General features: G+C 41.1%; 1 protein-coding gene across 1 annotated transcript; it reads left to right on the top strand.

Annotated features, from left to right (window-relative positions):
- The first annotated feature begins 3,900 nt into the window (after positions 1-3,900).
- LOC132776977 (alcohol dehydrogenase 1A) lies at positions 3,901-20,600 on the top strand. The gene is made up of 9 exons (XM_060779183.2): positions 3,901-4,069; positions 9,174-9,275; positions 9,403-9,541; positions 10,743-10,830; positions 11,989-12,208; positions 14,111-14,374; positions 16,246-16,381; positions 17,030-17,168; positions 19,524-20,600. The coding sequence occupies exons 1-9, from the start codon at positions 4,052-4,054 to the stop codon at positions 19,546-19,548; spliced, it is 1,131 nt and encodes a 376-aa protein (XP_060635166.2). The 5' UTR covers positions 3,901-4,051; the 3' UTR covers positions 19,549-20,600.
- The last annotated feature ends 219 nt before the right edge of the window (positions 20,601-20,819 follow it).

The raw sequence follows: 20,819 nt of genomic DNA, 5'->3' as shown, positions 1-20,819 counted from the left end.
ATATTGTTGTCTTCATTAAAATGTTATTTTTATAGGCAAACAGCACATAACTGCCTAATATGTATGCGTATGTTCCCATTATCCTACAGCAACTGGTATTTGTTGGTGGTCACCCATCCAGGTATTTTCCAGGACTGTATTTGATCACTTTTCAAAATCAAACTGGATCTAGTACATTTTATTACAGTAATATATTTATTATATTGAGCAAGAGTTTGCCTGTAACAAGTGGCTATGCAAATATTGCAGGTTGCGATGAGCTATGAAACTGCTGACACAGGCAGAAACAACGAGAAGTTATGACTGAGAGCCAACGAGGGAAAAGCCTGTTGTCATCAACTAGATGGGAAAAGCAGATGGAAACCTTGGAACTTCCATGGCATATTTTAATAACGAATTGATGTGTTTCATCAGTGACTGCCATTTTATGGACTGATGTGTAATATTACCATTTGAGTTTTTAGCACAGTGGAAGATTATAGAGATTATAGAATATCAGGGGCAGTGCAATATAATTTGCAGTCATTAGCAAAACAGCAAATAGTGGTAGCTGGTAAATTTCATGTCAGCAAAATGGGGATCTCCAAGGCACTAATCATATTTTGGAGGTAAATTTTGGAAAAGATTCATTAGGCTTGTGCAATCTGGGTAAACCTTGACCCATTTTTTGGGAACCTCCCGAAATCAGGCCGATATCTGTTTTTGTTCTGAGATGTCGAATGATCCATTTTCTATTGTCCCATTATGGGGGGAGGAGGAAGGCACTTAAGCTGTTTCTACTCTAGAGGAGAGGTGCTCAGCTGTAGGCAGGCATGCGCTTTAAGGAGGCTTCTTACCTGCTTCTACTCAATTCCAGGCATGTGCACACACTTTCTCACCTGGGCCTGCACACCATACACTCTTTCCAAGGCAAGGAGGCAAGTTCTCTGTTTCTTACTCTAGAGGAGAGACACTTGGCTGCAGGGAGGCACATGCGCTTTTTCTTCTTGGCTGCACCCTGCCAGCAGCCATGCACTCTTTCCAAGGCATTTTAAGGAGGCTTCCAACTTTCAGGTAAGGAAGAACAATGACCTCCTGGAAGAGGAGTGTAGTTTTCAGGGAATGAGAGTTTTCTTTTTTGTTTGCTGGGGAATTAAAAAAGAAAAAAAAGATCAAACTGTGATGCCAAAAAGGCTTAATCATTGTTTTAGTAATATATTAATGCCCTATGTTACTATTACTCAAGTTTGCTGAAGATAACAAATGTCAATCGCCCTACAGTCAAGTAACCCACCTGTAATATTGGGTCCATTAGCTAAATCAGTATTTCTCAAATATAAAATGGGAGCAGTTTTGATGAAGAACTCATAATAGACCCCTCAGATGTTGGTATCACCTAAAATAAAGCTCTCTCTGGTTAATTCACACACTATTCACAGCAATGCATTGGAAGCCTCTCTAGGTCAGTGTTTCTCAACCTTCCTAATTCCATGACCCTTTAATACAGTTCCTCGTGTTGTAGTAACCCCCAACCATAACATTATTTTCATTGCTACTTCATAATGGTAATGTTGCTACTGTTATGAATCATAATGTAAATATCTGATATGCAGGATTTATTTTCATTCATGGGACCAAATTTGGCGCAAATACCTGATATGCCCAAATTTGAATACTGGTGGGGTGGGGGGGGGGTGTCCATTTTGTCTTTTGGGAGTTGTTGTTGCTGGGACTTACATTTAACCTTCAACCAAAGAACATTCTGAACTCCACCAATGATGGAATTGAACCAATCTTGGCACACAGAACTCCTATGACCAACAGAAAATACTGGAAGGGTTTGGTGGGCATTGACCTTGAGTTTTGGAGTTGTAGTCCATCCACAGAGCGACTTCATGATGTAAGCAAGGAAACCCTTTGGCCTGAGGAAATATCTCACACTGAAGTGATGGGGTGAGACATTCTCACCCCATGTGGGGTGATTAAACCCAATGATTAAACCATTTGTGGATAGCTCTTTGTTCAGAGCCTTCCTTTGAAGCTGACACAGTGTGACTTGCTCATGACCACCTACTGGACTTTCATGACCAAGTAGGGATTCAAAACTGGTGTCCCATTATATTAGTTCAACATTCAAACCATAACATATGATGGCTCTATTATTAGCTAATAATTAGCTGATATTAAATAAATTAATAAACAAAAATAGCCAGAGCATTTTTTTCCTCATGTTTGCAATCACTTGTATTCTTTACATTACATTCTTTACATGGAAAGATGTATGTATGGTCCTGCCAGGCTGGCTGATTTTCTTATATGAGGTAGAGTGCATTCCTTCTGTTTATTTCACAGATCTACGGTGATGGGTGCATGATGCTATTTATGTTAGTTGGCATTCCCCTGTATGCAGGTTTCCAGATGTATTTATGGCACTACCAGTGTCATATAAGAAATACACTATTTATGACACACTCTTTTCTTCTTAGCATTTAATAACTCACCTCCTAGTTAAATTCTAATGTGAGCAGGAATTAGGGTTGCCAGGTTTCCAAACAGCAATAAGGGGCACTTGAAATTTATGATGCAGAGGGCCAACAATTGGGACACAGTCATTAACATGTTTGTGTTTTACCAAAATTCCAAATTAAAGTGTTAACTTGGCCATGTATTTTTCTATACAATTAATATATTGTCCACATTCATACATTACATGATGCGTACCTCTTTATCTGGGCTCTTGCCCAAAATATAGGATTGTTGGGCATCTTGTTTAGTATCTACCTGTAAATGGAAAAGCTTTCCAACCATCAAAGATTGGACTTCCCTGACAGTAAGGGACTCCTGCCAGTCTTGTAAGGGACAAAGTTTCCAATAGAGATGGCTGATGTTGTTGTATGCTTAGGTTTATGGCAGCCCTAAGGCAACTCTACCATGGAGTTTTCTGAGGCGGAGTGCGACTTGCATAAGATCATCCAGTGGGTTTCCATAGGAAAGAGGGATTCATACTCTAGTTTACAGAGCCATGGATCAATGTTCCAACCACTACACCCTATTAGAAACCCTAGTGGGAATCCCTTTCAGCAAATGGCAAAGATGGTTAAGGTTAATACCTTTCTAATCATCTTGGCTTTTGGCACTACACTGGCTGCTAGGAAATCAGTTTTTAAGGCTCAATACTTTTAATATTTTCTTACATTGCTTTTAATAGGGTTGTCTTTGAATATTATACAATCTGTTTCAAATTGTATCTATGAGCTTCCTGGGGTTACTGTCTTGGGAGACAGATAGGATATAAAATAACAAGAGCTCCATGCAGATGTGTAAGTGGATCATCAGAGAAAGATTTGATTCCTCCATTTCTTGTTTTACCAACATCTCTTGGTTTGAGTGTAATTCACAAAAGGCCTGTCACAACCAACAACTTGAGGCAAGGTTTTCTTTGTTTGACAAGCCTTGGCTGTGTTTTCTGGCAGCAGAAACTGTTTCCAAGGCGAACCCAAGGCATTTTACAAATGCTGCCCACCCAAAATGTTGGTAGATAGAACTATAGGCTGGCTGTCTTGTTTTTAGCTCTTGTGACAAAAAGATCTCATAAATAACTTTTGGACTTTCTTGGAGAATAAAAATACTATCAAAAATTGAAATAACTATTTTCTGTCCTTTCACGACCTTATTCTGCCTAATATCAGGGCCAGTTTTAGAGATCTTTTCCAGCTTCCATAGCCATGATGGAGATACATTTGATTTATCTTCCTTTCAAGCTTCTAGTAAACACATCCAAAGCTGGCACAGAGTGTCAACCCTTTTGCAGTATCCGTGTGATACTAAACTGTTGCCTGGAGTGAGGAATGGAGATTCAGTTGACGTATTTCCTTTCTGGATTCAAGGGTGGGACTTGGAAATCAGTGGGTTTGCTTAAAAAGCACCAAGGTCTGTTTGTGCAGTTGGAGCTGGAACACCGATTAGCAACCTGGCCAACATCCATTGAACAGTGAAGATTATTTAGATTATTGGCTTCCCAAAGCCAGAAAGAAAAGAAGAACAGAATCTGCAAAACCAAGGAAGAAACACTATGAGTACTGCTGGCAAAGTAAGTACCGAGTTGCATGCTTCTTTTTGGGAAAGTTACTTTTCTAGACCACAATTCCCAGAATGTTACAGCCAGCATGCTCAAGCCCTGATTGCTCATTTCCATTTCTACTAGAAAATTAAGATTCAGTTATATGGTGATGAGCCCTGGTGGCGCAATGGGTTAAACCCGTGTGCTGGTAGGACTGAAGACCAACAGGTCGTAGGTTTGAATCCGGGGAGAGCACGGATGAGCTCCCTCTGTCAGTTCCAGCTCCCCATGCAAGGACATGAGAGAAGCCTCTCACAAGGATGGTAAAATATCAAACATCTGACCATCCCCTGGGCAACGTCCTTGAAGACAGTCAATTCTCTCACACCAGAATGATTTGTAGTTTCTCAAGTCTCTCCTGACATGAAAAAAGGAATATTAGAAATAAGTCTTAAAAGTCAACTTGATGCATTTATTTGCTAATTGTCAGTAAAATTAATTGCACTGGAGATAGCAAATTCTAATATAGCCAAAACTCAGCATAGAAAAAGGAAAATACAGTTAGCAGATGAACAATCTTCATAGAGTATGCTCTATAAGTGAGAAGAAATGTACTGATGTGAAACGTGGCAAGCAAGCACATAGTACAATGAAACTTTCTTTGCAAAAGTGAAGTGTTTTTTTAAAGGTCCAAATCGGATAGAAACCAGCCTACCATATTCTTCAGCTGAAGAGTTAAACATATGCTTCGCTCATTCAGCCCATTCCATCTGGAAGCAATCAGATTTGGCAATACTTGTCTTTTCCAGATAACATTAAAGCCATAAATTACTTATGACTGCCAAATATCTCTCACTTTTCATTATGATTTAAAATCAGAACATGAGCTAATTTGTTAAGATTTTATCATTCTGGTTTACTTCTAAATATTAAATACACCTAGAAAAGGAGCCACGGTGGTACCATTGCACCAGTTGAACTGTTGACCTGAAGGTTGGCGTTTTGAACCTGCGAGATGGGGTGAGTTCCCATCTGTCAGCTCCAGCTTCTCAGGCAGGGACATGAGAGAAGCCTACCAACAGGATGGTAACACATCCGGGCATCCCCTGGGCAATGTCCTTGCAGATCAGAAGCAACCTGCAGTTTCTCAAACCATTTCTGACATACACACACAAAGAAAACCTAGAAAAGTATCACTTTTAAAACAATTGCATCATTTTTAAAATTAAAAAATCCACTTTACAAATCAGTTTTAGAAATATATTAGGAAGTGATGCTAGGATCAATAGTTATGGAAAGAGAATTCAGCATCAGGGTTTTATTCCCAAGTAGAGGCATGAAATCCATGTGTACAAATTCAAAGCAGAGATTAGAAAAATAAAGGTTTTGAACCACAACTCCTTGGCTCTCCATATCAACATAAACATTGCTGGCTGAGGGCTGCTGGAAGTTGTAACACTTCTGAGCTTTGGTTTTCCTTCACGAATGAAGCCATGGAGAGCTGTGTGGCTATGGTTCAGTGAGTGACAATATAAATGCATAATGCAAAATGCTATATTCGTTAAGATTTGGAAATCCTTTACTGTCAGTTTTCTATGCTAACCTATTTAAGCTGAAATGCCTTCTAGGGAAGGGAGGCCTGGAGTGGTCACATTGAGATTGAACTCTCTCCACCTCTAAATTCTCCAAATAGTTGGAACTTGAATGGGACTATAGAGCATTGCAAAACCAGCCAAGGTCTCTTCCAAACTGATAGGGTTACCATTTTTTGCCAACACCCTTCATTGTTTGAGTCAAGAGATTAACCCTGCATTCTTCTACTAAACAAGACAAATTCACCCAGAATCAAAATTAGAATCCCAAATAAATACTAACCACTCACAATAATCATGGCGGAGTTTGGGGAAAATAGGCCTAGACATTTGGGTGGTGTAGTTGCTGGGATTTATAGTTCATCTACCATCAAAGAACATTCTAAACCCCACCAATGATAGAATTGGGCTAGTCTTCCCACACAGAACCCCCATGTCTTGAAGGGACTTGCTGGCACAAGCCTCCCTCTCACCTCACACACTCTCTCTCGCCCTCACATGTGCACCATGCTGCCATGCACTGAACTCACCTGCTCTCCCTTCCCTGCCTCAGAAACAGCCCTCCTCTTGGCTGAGAGGTGGGTTGAGGGACCAGTCAATCACAGCGGAGGAGGGTTTTTGGTGTGAGGTTTAGCCATCTGTTTCCAAAAAGGAAGAGAAGGACAGGCGGAGAGATCTTCAGCCTTCTGTACCAAAGGGGTTCCTAAGACCCCTTGTGACCCCCCTTGTGCCCCCCCCCCAGGTTTAGAAATGCTGATGTTATGACAAAAAGCCTAATCATAGATTTTCTGGAGTATTTAAAATTCTCAAATAGAGTGTTATAGCTCTTCTCTAAACTTCAAATCCCACAATTACATAGGAGGTAGCCATAGCTGTTAAAGTGGACTTATAGTGACATAAATTGCATAGAGTAAAGTAGCACCTATATCATCTCAGGGCTTTCTTGTGACCATTTTATGGTCAATTTGAAAAGGGGTCCTAGGACAGACTCTATCTTCATTAACTTCTTTCAGCAAATTCATAATCTGTACTTACAATTCTGTAATTCTGTAATCTATAAAATAGTAATTTGTATTGTCATGCAGAATGTCATCAGATTAACAGAATTTGATCCTCTTCATTGAGTATCCAGAAAGCAAATGTGAGACCATTCTTTAAAGACAGCATGAACCCCATATCCACAGGACTAATATCCGCAATGTCATTTATCCATGGCTGACAAAATATGTCTGCTGAAGGCATTCTCTAGATCAGGGGTCCTCAAACTTTTTAAACCGGGGGCCAGTTCACTGTCCCTCAGACCGTTGGAGGGCTGGACTATAGTTTTTTTTTTTAAAAAAAATCAATTAAAAAATACTATGCACATTGCACATATCTTATTTTGCTGTGTGGAAGGGCCCTTAGAGGGAGGGGGTTCTTTCTAGCCCTCTTTAGGCAGTAATTCCAGGAGCAGGGAATGGGAAATCTTCCTATTTCTAGTCTGAACAAAATCTGGCTACCAGTATTAAAAAAAACTCTAAAATTATAACTGTAAATAAAGAACAACACTCAAACACAGGGGAACTCCAGACAAGAAACAATCAGGGCCAGCTAATCACCTCTCAACAAAGGATTCTCCCTAAAAACTGTCAGGCTATGAAATGGTAATCAAGGTGGCCAATTGAAACATTCATACCTACCTCCAACAGACAAGAGTTCTTTCTCCCACCCTGGATCTTCCACAATTTTCCTAGTTAAAGGTTTTCCTCTGACATGAAGTCCAGTCGTGTCTGACTCTGGGGTGTGGTGCTCATCTGCATTTCTAAGTCAAAGAGCTGGCGTTGTCCGTAGGCACCTCCAAGGTCATGTGGCTGGCATGACTGCATGGAGCGCCGGGGCAGCCTCCCTTGGCTGGCTCACGCTGCCCATCGGGCCTGACGGATAGCATGAGCCTGCCAAGGGAGGAGCAGCACCGCGCGGCCTACTTTCGCGTAAAGCACCTCACGTGGTGCTTTACATGTGAGTAGGCCACGCGGAGCAGCCTCCCTTGGCTGGCTCATGCTGCCCATCGGACCTGACGGATAGCATGAGCCTGCCAAGGGAGGAGCAGCACCGCGCTATCTACTTTTGCGTAAAGCACCTCGCGAGGTGCTTTACGCACGGGTAGGCCACGTGGAGCAGCTGACCTTGGCTGGCTCATGCTGCCCATCGGGCCTGACGGATAGCGTGAGCCAGCCAAGGGAGGGGCACTGTGTGGGGGGAGCACTCCTCCTCCGCGGGCCAGATAAGTGCCCTTGGTTGGCCGGAAGTGGCCCACGGGCCGTAGTTTGAGGACCCCTGCTCTAGATCCTCCAGAATGACCCTCTTGTATTCTTCTGGCAAGAAGTCCTTCCTTTGAATAGGTTTCTCTAAAGCACAGTTTCACGTATCCACAAGAAGTCTGAGAACATATCCCCTGCAGACATGAAAGCTGTATTCTATAGCTTTTCTTTCTGCACTTGGAAGCACTTGGAAGCAACTAAGCAACACTGCAAATAAATAATACCAGGATCCTTGAAGGATATCGTCATACAACAGTTTATAGCATGTATATGTAAACACACAAGTAACTGAGCAGAGGCAGGCCTAACATTGTTTAATTGCACATTTCAACTTCTGCACTCCTAGTAACACAACTGAGATTATTTTCTTTACTGAGAAAGACAGAAGTCAAAGTGTTTAGTTAAACAGTCATATAACTCTCATTGCACGTTCTCTATGTTTTATGACCATGGACAGCTTGCGGCCAACAGTTAGCAAAGAGCAGGCATCATGCAGTGAAAGTTTCCTTAAACTATTGTGTTCTGTCTTTGGAAAACTACTTCTATAATGCGGTAGTTGCAGTTATACTATCAGGTGCATCACCCTGCCCATGTAATAATAATGTAGTGGTAACATTACAGTTTTATCCTCCTGCCCATGTAGTTACAATTTTTAAAAGTATTATCTGCTATGGTACAGCAAATGGAATACATACAACCATGTCAAGCACTGCATTGTCCTCTTATGATACTACTCACAGGATGAGGAAAGTAAAAAAAAAATCCATGCATTATTCACAGTGGTAAAAACAGACCAGTAGCAGATGTGATGATGTGAGAAAAGTACTTAGTTGGAAAAAGCCTGCTTTGAGCCTTAAACTAATAAGAGTTCAGCAGATAAGATTTCTAAGCCATTGAAAACTGGTGGTTTATAAATTTTAGCCTGAACTTCCAAGTAGCTACACAAGAGGTCATACTGGTTCAGAAATTGGATCGTCAAGCTACTTGGAAGTTCAGGAGAGGGTTCCATACCTTGGGGCTCAGGGATATCTGCCCAGATGGTAGGTTAATATTATCTGCTATGGTACAGTGAATGGAATATATACAACCATGTCAAGCGCTCCATTGTCCTCTTACTATGCTACTGACGAAGTATATACACCACTCATATGTCACTGGGCCAAGGGCCACAAATGTTCCAATACTGTTCTAATGTAATGTGCATTAAGAGTAACTTGATCCTTTGCCTTTTTGTTTTTATAGGTCATTAAATGCAAAGCAGCCATTGCCTGGGAGATTAAGAAACCCCTGAGCATTGAACAGATAGAAGTAAGCCCCCCAAAGGCTCATGAAGTTCGCATTAAGGTAAACAAGATGGTTAAAGAGATGGATGTTCAACAAAATGCAATTTCTCAGAATTGATTGAGTGAAAAAGATGTTATTCTATTTTAAAACATGATTTCATAATTATTAATATGCATATTTTTTGCAGATTTTGGCCACAGGGATATGTCGCTCAGATGACCATGTGATCAGTGGTGCTTTTGCTATGCCTTTACCAATGGTTCTGGGCCATGAAGCAGCTGGCGTTGTGGAGAGCGTTGGAGAGGGAGTCACCTGTGTAAAACCAGGTATGAGAAAATATTGGGTAGTTGAGCTTTTCAAGACACACAAGAGTTTCTTTGCGTGTGGCCTATGACAATTGGCTTCCCAGGAGATTTGTTTGTGGCTATATGAACAGAACATCATGCATGACTATGCAAACATGAGTGACAGATCAAGGTTACTCCTTTTACTCTCCCCAAACAGACCATGTCATTAATTATTTTTGAAGTAGTGAAAGTTCTAGTCTGCTGAGTCATTTGATCATGAAGGTGACCCTGAGGCTATGCAAATAGTCTAAATAGACACTAGTTTAACTGCCATGGGAGAATGCTGTTGAATCCCAGAAACTGTAGTTTTGTGGTCAAGCGGCACTCTTGGGCACAGAAGGCTAAAACCCTTGTAAAACTACAACTCCCAGGATTACATAGCATTGATCCCTGGCAATTAAAGGGGTGTCAATCTTCATGAATTTTGCAGTGTAGGTGCACTCTTAGGCAAAACATATGCAGAGGTGGTTTTGCCATTTACTTCCTTTGAAATACAGCTTCTAGCTCCTGGATCTCATTGGTTGTCTCCTAGCAAAATAGTGTGTTTATGCTAGATAAGAGAAAGTTGAGAGACAACATGATAGCAATGTTTAAACATTTAAAAGAAGATCATATTAGAGATGGGGCAAGCTAGTTTTCTCTTGCTCCAGTGACAAAGACATAGAACAATGAATTCAAACTACTGAAAAAGGGATTCCACCCAAACATTAGGGAGAATTTCCTGATGTTAAGAGCTGATCAACAGTTGAACATGCTTTTTCAGAGTCTAGTCGAACTTCCTTCTCTGGAGGTATTTAAACCAAAGCTGGATGGCCGTCCGGTTGCTGGACCCGATTCAAACTTCCGCACTGGGAGAGTTCCCATACAACCTAGACCAGCCTGAGGCAGAGCAGCAGTACAACTGGATTTGCTACACACACTCCTCCAACAATGAGTGTGTCTGTTAGCCCAGTCAAGATGGACACCAATGTCCATTGATATTATGTATCCTGATACACTTTTGTACACTCTTAGGTATCCATGCTAAGATATAGTTAACCTTTTGGGTACAATAGGGTTGAGAATCCAGAACTAAATGCAATGCAACACCGTTTCATACCATTTTAAAGAGCTTCTTGTATGTGTGCTTTTACTTACACCTTGGGTTGGGGGAGTTATAACTATTTATTTTTCTTCCTAGGAGACAAAGTAATCCCACTCTTTGTTCCACAGTGTGGAAAATGCAGCTCTTGCAAAAGTACCAAAGGCAACCTCTGTACTGTAAATGAGTAAGCTTCATTATTACTTTATTGTGAGCATAGCTATCATAGTTCCTCATTTCATAACTCAAATGTAAGGAAAGAAGACATTTTGTTGTAGCATGTGTTCAGTCCCTATCTACAGGCAGTCCACAAGTTACAAACAAGATAGGGTCTGTAGGTTTGTTCTTAAGTTGAATTTGTTTATAAGTAGGAACAGATACACATTTTCAGTGTAACTCTAGCACTCTCTCTCTCTCTCTCTCTCTCTCTCTATATATATATATATACATACATACATACATATACATATGTGGATATAGATATATGTGTGTGTGTGGTTTGAATAGCATAGGGAAGGGTTAACACCCCTCTAGTGTTCATATTCCTGTCTGTGCCCCTGATCAGAAGATTTCACCACACATTCTGTCCCTGTGATAATTGGATTTTGTAAAATTTAGCTGGTTGTGGATAAAAGGATTGGCGCAGTGGAAATACCTTTTCCCATGTTAATTCTTTCAGTAGATAATTTCCCTTCCTAGGGGTAGATTTCTCTCACTTTCTGCTTTCTCACACCGTTCTTAATTATGAGTTGTTCCCCACACTAGGTCTAGCATTCTCTCCATGGCTCTCCACCTTTGACCATTTGATGTTGGACTTCCAGAAGTCCAGCTAATATAGGTAATGGCAAGAGATGAAGTCCAAAATATCTGTGGAGAACCATGGGTTACTAACCACAGTAGTATATTATGTTCTAGGTCAAGCTGCTTGCAAAGCTTGAAAATGATCCTTTGGGGTAAAAGTAGTGTTGTGTTCCCAGTGTTGTAGTCCACAAAAGATTCACTAACACTCAGAATCAGAGGTGGTGAAAAGGGTAACTTTGACTTTCCCCTTCCCTAAGTAAAATACCTCCTCTGAAGCTAGCATTTACATTGGTTGAAAATTTTCCTTTCAAAACAGTAGGAACCTCAAGATGATAGCAAGAATCTATGGGTGATGGGTCAAAAACATCCCATATTTTTGGCCCATCCTATCCCACAGCTGATCCTATTTACATTTTTAATGTACTCAATGTAATGTAATGTAAATAGAATCAGCAAAGAAATTTTATTTTTGCTCCATCAGATTTAGCAAGAGCTCAGTCTATACAATCTCGTTTCCCCCTCTCTATGTCTCTCTTTTCAACAGCCTCAGTAGTGGCCAGGGCTTAATGCCAGATGGTACCAGCAGGTTCACTTGCAAAGGAAAGAGTCTTCACCATTTCATCAGCACCAGTACCTTCACTGAATACACTGTGGTGCATGAAACTGCAGTGGTCAAGATTGATGATGCTGCCCCTTTGGAAAAAGTATGTCTGATTGGCTGTGGGTTTTCTACTGGTTATGGAGCAGCTGTTAAAACAGCACAGGTGAGTTCTAGAATATGCATTTCAAGGCTGTAACTGCTACTTAGGTTTAATGATGATTCATGGTGATCAGTGGAAGTCCTGCTTTACAATGTCTCACCGTCTAGAGTGGTTAGGTTAATGTGTACACTATGACCTCACATCTGCAAGACCAGTATCTATGGTTTCATTTATCCATGTCCAAAAAATATGTCCTCCAGCATGCCTCTATTCTATTCTTGAGTTACAAGCTCTTCATTACAATTGAATTAACTTTTATTTCCAGTTTCTCATGCCCATGCAAATTCAATAAAGTATCCCCTGCAGGTACTATATAACCTTTCTTTCTGAAGCAAATTGGGAGAACTAAACAGCATTAAACAAACAAGAATACTGTTATAGCATGTATGTGTAAACACAGAAATAAATGACCAAAGACAAGTCTGATACTGTTTAATTGCATATTTCAACTTATGCCCTCCAACTAATGCAGGTGTGGGCAAACTTTCTAACTTGGGGTCCACATGGCAGGCCTGAGTGGGGTGTGTTGGCCTGGAGGGAGGGAGTTCTCTCCAACCCCTTTCTTCTCCTTCCTCTTCTCTTTGGGATGCAGAAAGTGAAGGAAGGATTGGGAAATGTTTGGATCCCAAAAGGGTTGGCCTTGGTCAGGATGAGATGTTGGACAGGAGAGAAAAAGTTATCCAATATTTCCTACTTCTGAGATATAATCCTAGAATCCTACAGCTGAAAGAGACCTCCAAGGGCCATCCAGTCCAACCTCCTGCCATGCAGGAAGGCACAATGAAAGCACTTCCAATAGACAGCCTCTGCAGAAAAGGAGACTCCACCGGACTCCCAGGCAGCCTATGCCACTCTCCAGGAAGTTTCAGTTGAATCTCTTTCCCTGCCATTTGTAACCATTGTTCTCTTGTGCCCTGGTCTCTAGAGCAGCAGAAAGACAGTCCCCCTCCCCTCCTCCTCAATGGGACAGCCTTTTAAATCTTGAAACATAGTTCTCATGTTCCCTCTCTGCCTTCTCTTCTCCCAGCTAAACATCCCCCGGAGGAAAGGAGGAAGGAAAAAGAGATGGAAGGGAGAGAGGAAGAGAAGGAGGGAATGAAGAAAGGGTGGAAGGGAATGGAGGGAGGGAGGAAAGAAAGAAGGAAAGACAAAAATGGAAAAATGGAAGGAAAGAAAAAAGGAAGGAGAAAGAGAGGGGGGGAAGGAGGAAGGGAGAGAGAAAGAGGGAGGTAAGGAAGGAAAGGAGAGAAAGAAAGAGGAAGGAAAGAGGAAGGAAAGACAAAAGAGAGGGAAAGAAATAAGGATGAAAGGGTGGAAAGGAAGGAAGGAAAGGAGGGAGGGAGGAAGAAAGGAAGGTGAAAGAGGAAGAGAGGGAAGGATAAAAGGGTGGAAGGGAAGGAAGAAGGTAGGGAGGGAAGAAGGAAGGAAACAGAGGAGGGAGGGAAGGATGGGATGGTGAGAGAGAGTGGAGGGCCTGAGAAAAGAGCCCAAGGAGCCACATCTGGCCTGTGTGCCTGGGTTTGTCCATACCTGAACGAATACCTCTCATATCAGAAATTCCAAATTGGAAATGATACAGTTGGCCCTTCATATTCATGGAGTCTGCATCAATGGATTCCACCATTCACAGATGGTGGGGTCCTGGATTAAATGCCAACAGATGCTAACAGCCCACTGTACAGGGAAATATCAGAAAAGTATATGAATGAGTAAAGTCAACTGAAAATAATATTTCCACCAGTTGCAGAAGTTAGTTAAATTTCTTTTTTAAAAAAACAACAACAACCCTATACCAGTTAAATGCCTGCTGTCCACAAATTAAGTGGATCCCCGACATTACTTTTTCTGACCTGAAGTGTTCTGGGAACACTGAATAGCATATCATGTTTTGATCTTATATTTTAGGTGGAGCCTGGGTCTACCTGTGCTGTTTTTGGCTTGGGAGGAGTTGGTCTCTCTGCAGTGATGGGTTGCAAAGCAGCTGGAGCCTCCCGAATCATTGGAGTTGACATCAACAAGGACAAATTTCCTAAAGCGAAAGAGTTGGGAGCCACCGAGTGTGTCAACCCCCTGGATTTCAAGAAGCCCATCAACGAAGTGCTGTTTGATTTGACAGGTGGAGAAGGCGTAGACTATTCATTTGAAGTGATTGGGCGTACAGATACCATGGTATGTCACTTTGGGAATTGCTATACCAAAAGGTTCAGATAAGACAGGGCAAAATTAAGAATAAGCCAAAGAAAGTTAGGATCTGTAATTCATTCTGATTGGAGATTAAATGTCATTGACTAGGGTCCTATAATGCAGCACAATGATAGTGTTTTGATTCCATTTTAACAGCCTATGGGATTCAGTGTTTGCAGACTGGTGATGTATTAAGACTGTCTGATAATTGTACATATCTATCCCTTAATAAGTTTTGAAGGTCATTTCAGTGTATTTACTGTATTTTAATTCTGTTTTTACCACACTGTTACTGTTTAATAGGGTTTTTTTAACTTTTGTATTGCTCTTTTAAAACTTATTTAGCATGTATTGTTAGTTGCCTTGAATCCCCACGGGGAGAAAGTTGGGGTATAAATAAAGATTTATCATCATCATCATCTCCACAGACTATTGCCATGGTACTTAAAGCAGAATTATAGTGCTATAATTGCATGGTGTACAGTTGTGTGATGTCATCTCCAATTGAATTCAACCACAGTTTTAGACTACATTTCCCATTCTTACCTGGAAGCATAGTTGTTCGATGCTTTCCAATGCTTACAAAGGTGACTTTTTTGGAATATAAATCTGAAAATCTCCCAAAAATGGATGGCTAATGCCTGAGGAATCCTGGAAGCAGTTGCCCAAGCTCTGGTGCTTCATCTGTGAAAAATAAAAAGGCCATTCCTTTTTCATTTTTGAGACTCGGAGTGATAAACAATATTGCTATTGTTCTCTAGTACTGTTGTGGTGTTTTGTATACCTAGAAAAGTCCAGGACTGGCAATTCAATGTTTAAATGGATTACAGGCTTGTCCATATGTTGTTAACAATGCATCAATTTGGAGCCAAACTTCCAACCATTTTCATGTTTTTGGGGGGGTGAAGAGAGTTTCAGAGCAGGAAAATTCACATCTACATCTTCACCCCCAGCTCCTAACCCCCAGATTATACCAGTTGTACTAAGGGATTTACGTAAGTGTAGACTAATCAATTAAATAAGTTTATACTAGTTGAGAATATTAATAGGATCCAGGCTTTGGATAATGAAATGTTAGGTTAAATCTTCAGTGTGTAATGCTATCTCTCAGCCTAATTTATTCTCATTGGGACTAACTAGAAATCCACAACAGGTTGACTCAGAGACCGAAGCTAAATCCACACCTGTGGAATAATAAGTCCTTACCTTGACCTTACTGGAGCCCCCGGTGGCGCAGTGGGTTAAACTGCTGAGCTGCTGAACTTGCTGATCGAAAGGTCAGCGGTTCCGAATCCAGGGAGCAGGGTGAGCTCTCCCTGTTAGCCCCAGCTTCTGCCAACCTAGCAGTCTGAAAACATGCAAATGTGAGTAAATAAATAGGAATCGCTCCAGCGGGAAGGTAACGATGCTCCATGCAGTCATGTTGACCATATGACCTTGGAGGCGTCTATGGAAGACGGCGGCTCTTCAGCTTAGAAATGGAGATGAGCAGCATTCCCCAGAATTGGGTACGACTAGACCTAATGTCAAGAGGAAATCTTTACCTTGACCTTGACCTTAGTCATTTTTGAACATATGGTGATCCTCTCGTTTCAAAATGAAAGCACTTAAGACTCCTGGGGTCTTTAAAGCAATTTTTAAAAGAAACATTTTACTCTACTGTTTCTTGGAAAACCCATTTTTAAACCAACATCACATATCAGCAACAAGATCTAGAAGTTGGCTAGTGGGGTGAGAATAGCTATGGAGTGGAAAGGTTGGGTAAGGGGTCATGGAAAGGCAAAAATGTAAGCATTGTCAATGAAAGATATGAAGCAAAAAAAAAAGAGAATAATAGCTGTATTTTCTTCTCTCAGACTGCGGCTCTGGCTTCTTGCCACAACAACTATGGAACCAGTGTGATTGTGGGGGTGCCTCCTTCAGCAGCTCAGATCACTTTTGATCCAATGTTGCTTTTCACAGGACGTACCTGGAAAGGATCAGTCTTTGGAGGTACGGTTGCAGATCTAATAACCTCCATATAAAATACCCTATATGCCTTTTTTAAAAATAGACTATTCCTCTGCCTTGAAATAAGCATAAATCAGGAGGGGGTATTTTCTATGTATCTTGTGGCACAACGGTTTAAACCACTGAGCTGCTGAACTTGCTGACCGAAAGGGTGGCGGTTCGAATCCAGGGAACAGAGTGAGCTCCTGCTGTTAGGCCAAGCTTCTGCCAACCTAGCAGTTTGAAAACATGCAAATGTGGATAGATCAATAGGTACCGCTCAGGTGGGAAAGATCACAGTGTTCCATGCAGTCACAGTAGCTTGAAGGTGTCTACGAGCAATGCCAGCTATTCAGCTTAGAAATGGAGATGAACACCACTCCCCAGAATCGGACACGACTAGACTTAATGTCAAGGGAAACCTTTAACTTTATCAATGTATAGCAATATTGAGAGCCAGTGGAATGTAGTGGTTTGAGAGCATAATCAAAGAGGAATACAAAGGCACCAGTCCCTTGTGTTCTGTAAAAACTGTTGCGACTTCACAGGATCACTGTGTGGCTTAGAAGAGATTCAAATCATAATTTCACAAATTTGACTGCCCTTGTTTCTTTCCATGGTGTATTCTGACCCCTCTTTGTTGGTTTCCAGGATGGAAGAGCAAGGACTCTGTCCCTAAACTCGTTTCTGATTTCATGGGGAAGAAATTCATTTTGGATCCACTGATAACACATACAATGCCTTTTGAGAAAATTAATGAAGGATTTGAACTGCTCAGGTCAGGAAAGAGGTAATAATTCTTCTCTTGGCTCCCCCCTTCCTTCTTTCCCTACCTCCCTCCTTTCTTTCTTTCTTTCTTTCTTTCTTTCTTTCTTTCTTTTCTTCCTTCCTTCCTTCCTTCCTTCCTTCCTTCCTTCCTTCCTTCCTTCCCACTTTTTGATTGTTGGTTAGTTTATGGGACTTCTAGTTGATGTTTCTATGTAGATGGTTATGCTTAGGGTTTAGACAGTTTAGTAGCAGAGTACACAAATTTGCATGTAGATGCCTGGAAGTTACTTTTTGGACTGTGGTTCTCAGGATCTCCCAATCAGCATGGGCATCACAGCCTCTAAATATAACTTTTCAAGTTCTATGCAGAGGTTCCAGACTGAATTTTTGGTATCTCTGCCTCTTAAAAAGTCAGTTATGAAAAGACTTTCCCTAAGATCCTGTAGAATTGCCGCCAATCAGCAGGTGAACAAATTATCTAGCATAGGAAAGGATTCTCTTAGGGACATACACATTCATAACTCAGGTTATGTATGTAGAACCAAAAAGTCATCACTGCACAACAGACATATTCTGCTAATAGCAGGGAAAGTGGAGCTGCACAGACAGCATGCTCATCTATGCTTTGTCTTTGAAGGTCGTGCACAATACATTGCAGTTTTGCTTCCTTTACTTTGCATTGTGTTTGCACATGACAGTTGTGTATCCTATACCAGTCCAGAATATTTGCTACCTGAATCAAGGGAGGCTCCAAATTCTCACAAACACCAACCTGCTGACTTTTATTTCAGCACTAGAAAAAGAACCACATCCTCCACCATGACTAGAAGGAACAACCTAGTTTAGGTCTTTCTTATCTCTCTGAATCCCCCAACCAGCATAACTAGTGGTAGATCACATTATTCTCTATTAATTCTGTAATTGTTGACATCTCCTGTTTTGACACACTGGCTTTACTCTGTCTAGTGAAAGAAGGATGTTTCCTATGTGCAAATTCCTGCCTTCAGTGCTAGTTGATGGCAATATAACACATACACACTTTTACTTCCTTGTCATGGAGCAGTGAATCTGCTCCAGATTTAGTCTGAACGTTGAAGAAACTATCCAACATACTAAATAGGGCTAGCACTTTGAATAGCCCCCATAAAGTTCAGATTATTTATTTATTTATTTATTTATTTCAGACATTTATATCCCATCCTATCTCAACCTCTGCAGGGGGACTCAGGGTAGCTGACAACAACAGCATAAATATACATCTTAGGTAAAAACAGTATAAAACATTATAAAAACATCATAAAAACAGTAAAACATTAAAACAATCACCAGAATTAAATCGTTGTCCTACACACAGTCCATTCAAATCTATCAGAGTCCATTCAACCATAGATGTACTATCATGTCGGTCTAGTCCTCAAAGGCCTGATCCCACAGCCAGGATTTCACCTTCTTCCAGAAAGTTGGGAGGGAAGGAACGGATCTGATTTCACTTGGGAGGAAATTCCATAGTCAAGGGACTACCACAGATAAGGCCCTGTCTCTTGTCCCCAGCAACCGTGAGGGACACCCCAGGCAATCTTAAGGTCCTGTGTGGTTCGTAGCGGGAGATACATTCGGACAGGTAAACTGAGCCAGAACCGTTGAGCACTTTATAGGCCAACGCCAGCACTTTGAATTGTGCTTGGAAGCTAATAGGCAGCCAGTGGAGCTAGCGTAGCAAGGGCGTTGTGCGCTCTCGATATCCTGCTCCTGTGAGCAACCTGACTGCCGAGCGTTGGACTAGCTGAAGCCACCAGCCACAGCTGTACACATACACTATACATGTGGAAGTGACTGCCTAAATGAACTCCAAAGGCTGCTCCTCACATTCTAAGAAGGTTGTATGAGACCAGACTGTCATATATGCACCAGAGAATTGTCCATTTTTCTCTTCAGATGATCAGAATTAACCCATGGTTCATGAAAAACTGATTCCCAGAATGTGGTTAGACTATAATTCCCAGAATTCACATAGTGTTTTTGAAACCTATGGTCATCCAGGTAGTTGGGACTCTAACTCCCTGAAGCCCCAGTCAGCTTCCCCAACTTTCAGGAATTCTGGGAGCTGAAGTCTAAAACACCTGGATGATCAAAGGTTGGGAACCATTGATCTTGTATGATCAAGTATCGTATTCTTAATCCAGTTTAAGAATGAGAAACAAATAAAATGGTTAACGTGTCTTCAAAGTAGTGTCTAGTTTGGACATAGTTTGGTCTTCCCTTTCCTAAAAACAGGTTAGAGAAAGACAAGACAGAGAGCCTGAGATCATATTGTTTCTGTTTGAAGACCTAGAACAGTGCTTCTCCAACTCACGGAACAAATATTTTTGTGTTTCAGCATCCGCACTGTCTTGACCTTTTAAGATCTTGGTGTAAGAAGAAGGACAGCACAGAATCACAGTTGGAGTTCCTTCTCTACAATGTTGAAATCAACAGTGTGCACTGTTTTTCTTTCTTGCTCTTGCTCTATGCTCACATCTTCTTAATGGACTGAACGGATGCTGGAAACTCTTGAAGAGATTTATTTTAGAAAGAATATCACCATTATGGTTTAAATATATAAATATATATGGTTTAAAATATATACGGTACTTGCCAAATTAGTTGCCAAGATAATGGCAGAAAGCCAACTCCAGCCACATAAATTATATCTTTTTGCCATAATATATTTTTCACATAATGATCTCTTCATCTTTCCAATTAAAAAAAAACACAATTCTCCCATGTTAAGAGACATGGTGTGATCGTGATTTTCTTTTTGGCTTGATCAATTGTTTCCAATCAAGAGATGATGTACTATATTGGACTGAAATGCTTAACTTCCTGTGTTTGGCCTTTGAGTTAATATTAAATATAAACTTTTGTCTTGATTAATATGTTGATTTGTCTGCTTATAGGTGGAATATTGATGCAGACATAGCACCTACTCAGTTGTTTCTTCTAAGATTCAAAAGATGAGCATAATTTGTCAATACAAGTGGATTTTCTTTTTGTGTCAGGAGCGACTTGAGAAACTACAAGTTGCTTCTGGTGTGAGACAATTGGCTGTCTGCAAGGACAATGCCCAGGGGATGCCTGAATGTTTTACCATCCTGTGGAAGGCTTCTCTCATGTCCCCACATGAGAAACTTGAGCTGACAGATGGGAGCTCACCTCGCTCTCCAGATTTAAACCGCTGACCTTTTGGTTAGCAGTCCTGCCAGCACAAGGGTTTAACTCATTGTGATACAAGTGGATGAACAATTGTTCCAGCATTCATACAAACATGGACTACTTTACCAGACCTGCAGATCATAGCTTCAAGTAAACATCTGGATCAGATCGAACATTAACATTCATTGTTTTTTAAAGCATGTTAGACAGTTCAGGGCTGTACATTTTCTGCATTCATTTTTCTATGAGTCCCATAGCACTCGTGTGCATTGCTTAGTTGGTCCCAAGTAAGTAGCCATTATGATACCTAGGAGCTTATTCCATTTGGGGGAGATTCAGGTAAAAGTGGGGGGGGGGGGGATTGTCTTCTTATCGTAGCATTCTTTATCTTTCTATGTTGTCTGAAAACAGAGAATTTAGTTTACCACATCACACATTATAGAGTCCAGCCATCTCAACAGCAATCACCTGCTTCATTTGC

The sequence above is a fragment of the Anolis sagrei genome, chromosome 5 (assembly GCF_037176765.1).
Source record: "Anolis sagrei isolate rAnoSag1 chromosome 5, rAnoSag1.mat, whole genome shotgun sequence".
NCBI classification, from domain to species: Eukaryota; Metazoa; Chordata; class Lepidosauria; order Squamata; family Dactyloidae; genus Anolis; species Anolis sagrei.
The sequence above is the reverse complement of the archived record's forward strand: the minus strand, read 5'-3'. Positions and strand labels throughout refer to the sequence as shown.

What these genes read in the sequence shown, in the direction of transcription:
- LOC132776977 (XM_060779183.2), top strand. An exon ending in AGTCACCTGTGTAAAACCAG is followed by an intron (nt 9,542 to 10,742) that starts GTATGAGAAAAT and finishes TTTTCTTCCTAG; the next exon opens with GAGACAAAGTAATCCCACTC. An exon ending in GAAAGGATCAGTCTTTGGAG is followed by an intron (nt 16,382 to 17,029) that starts GTACGGTTGCAG and finishes GTTGGTTTCCAG; the next exon opens with GATGGAAGAGCAAGGACTCT.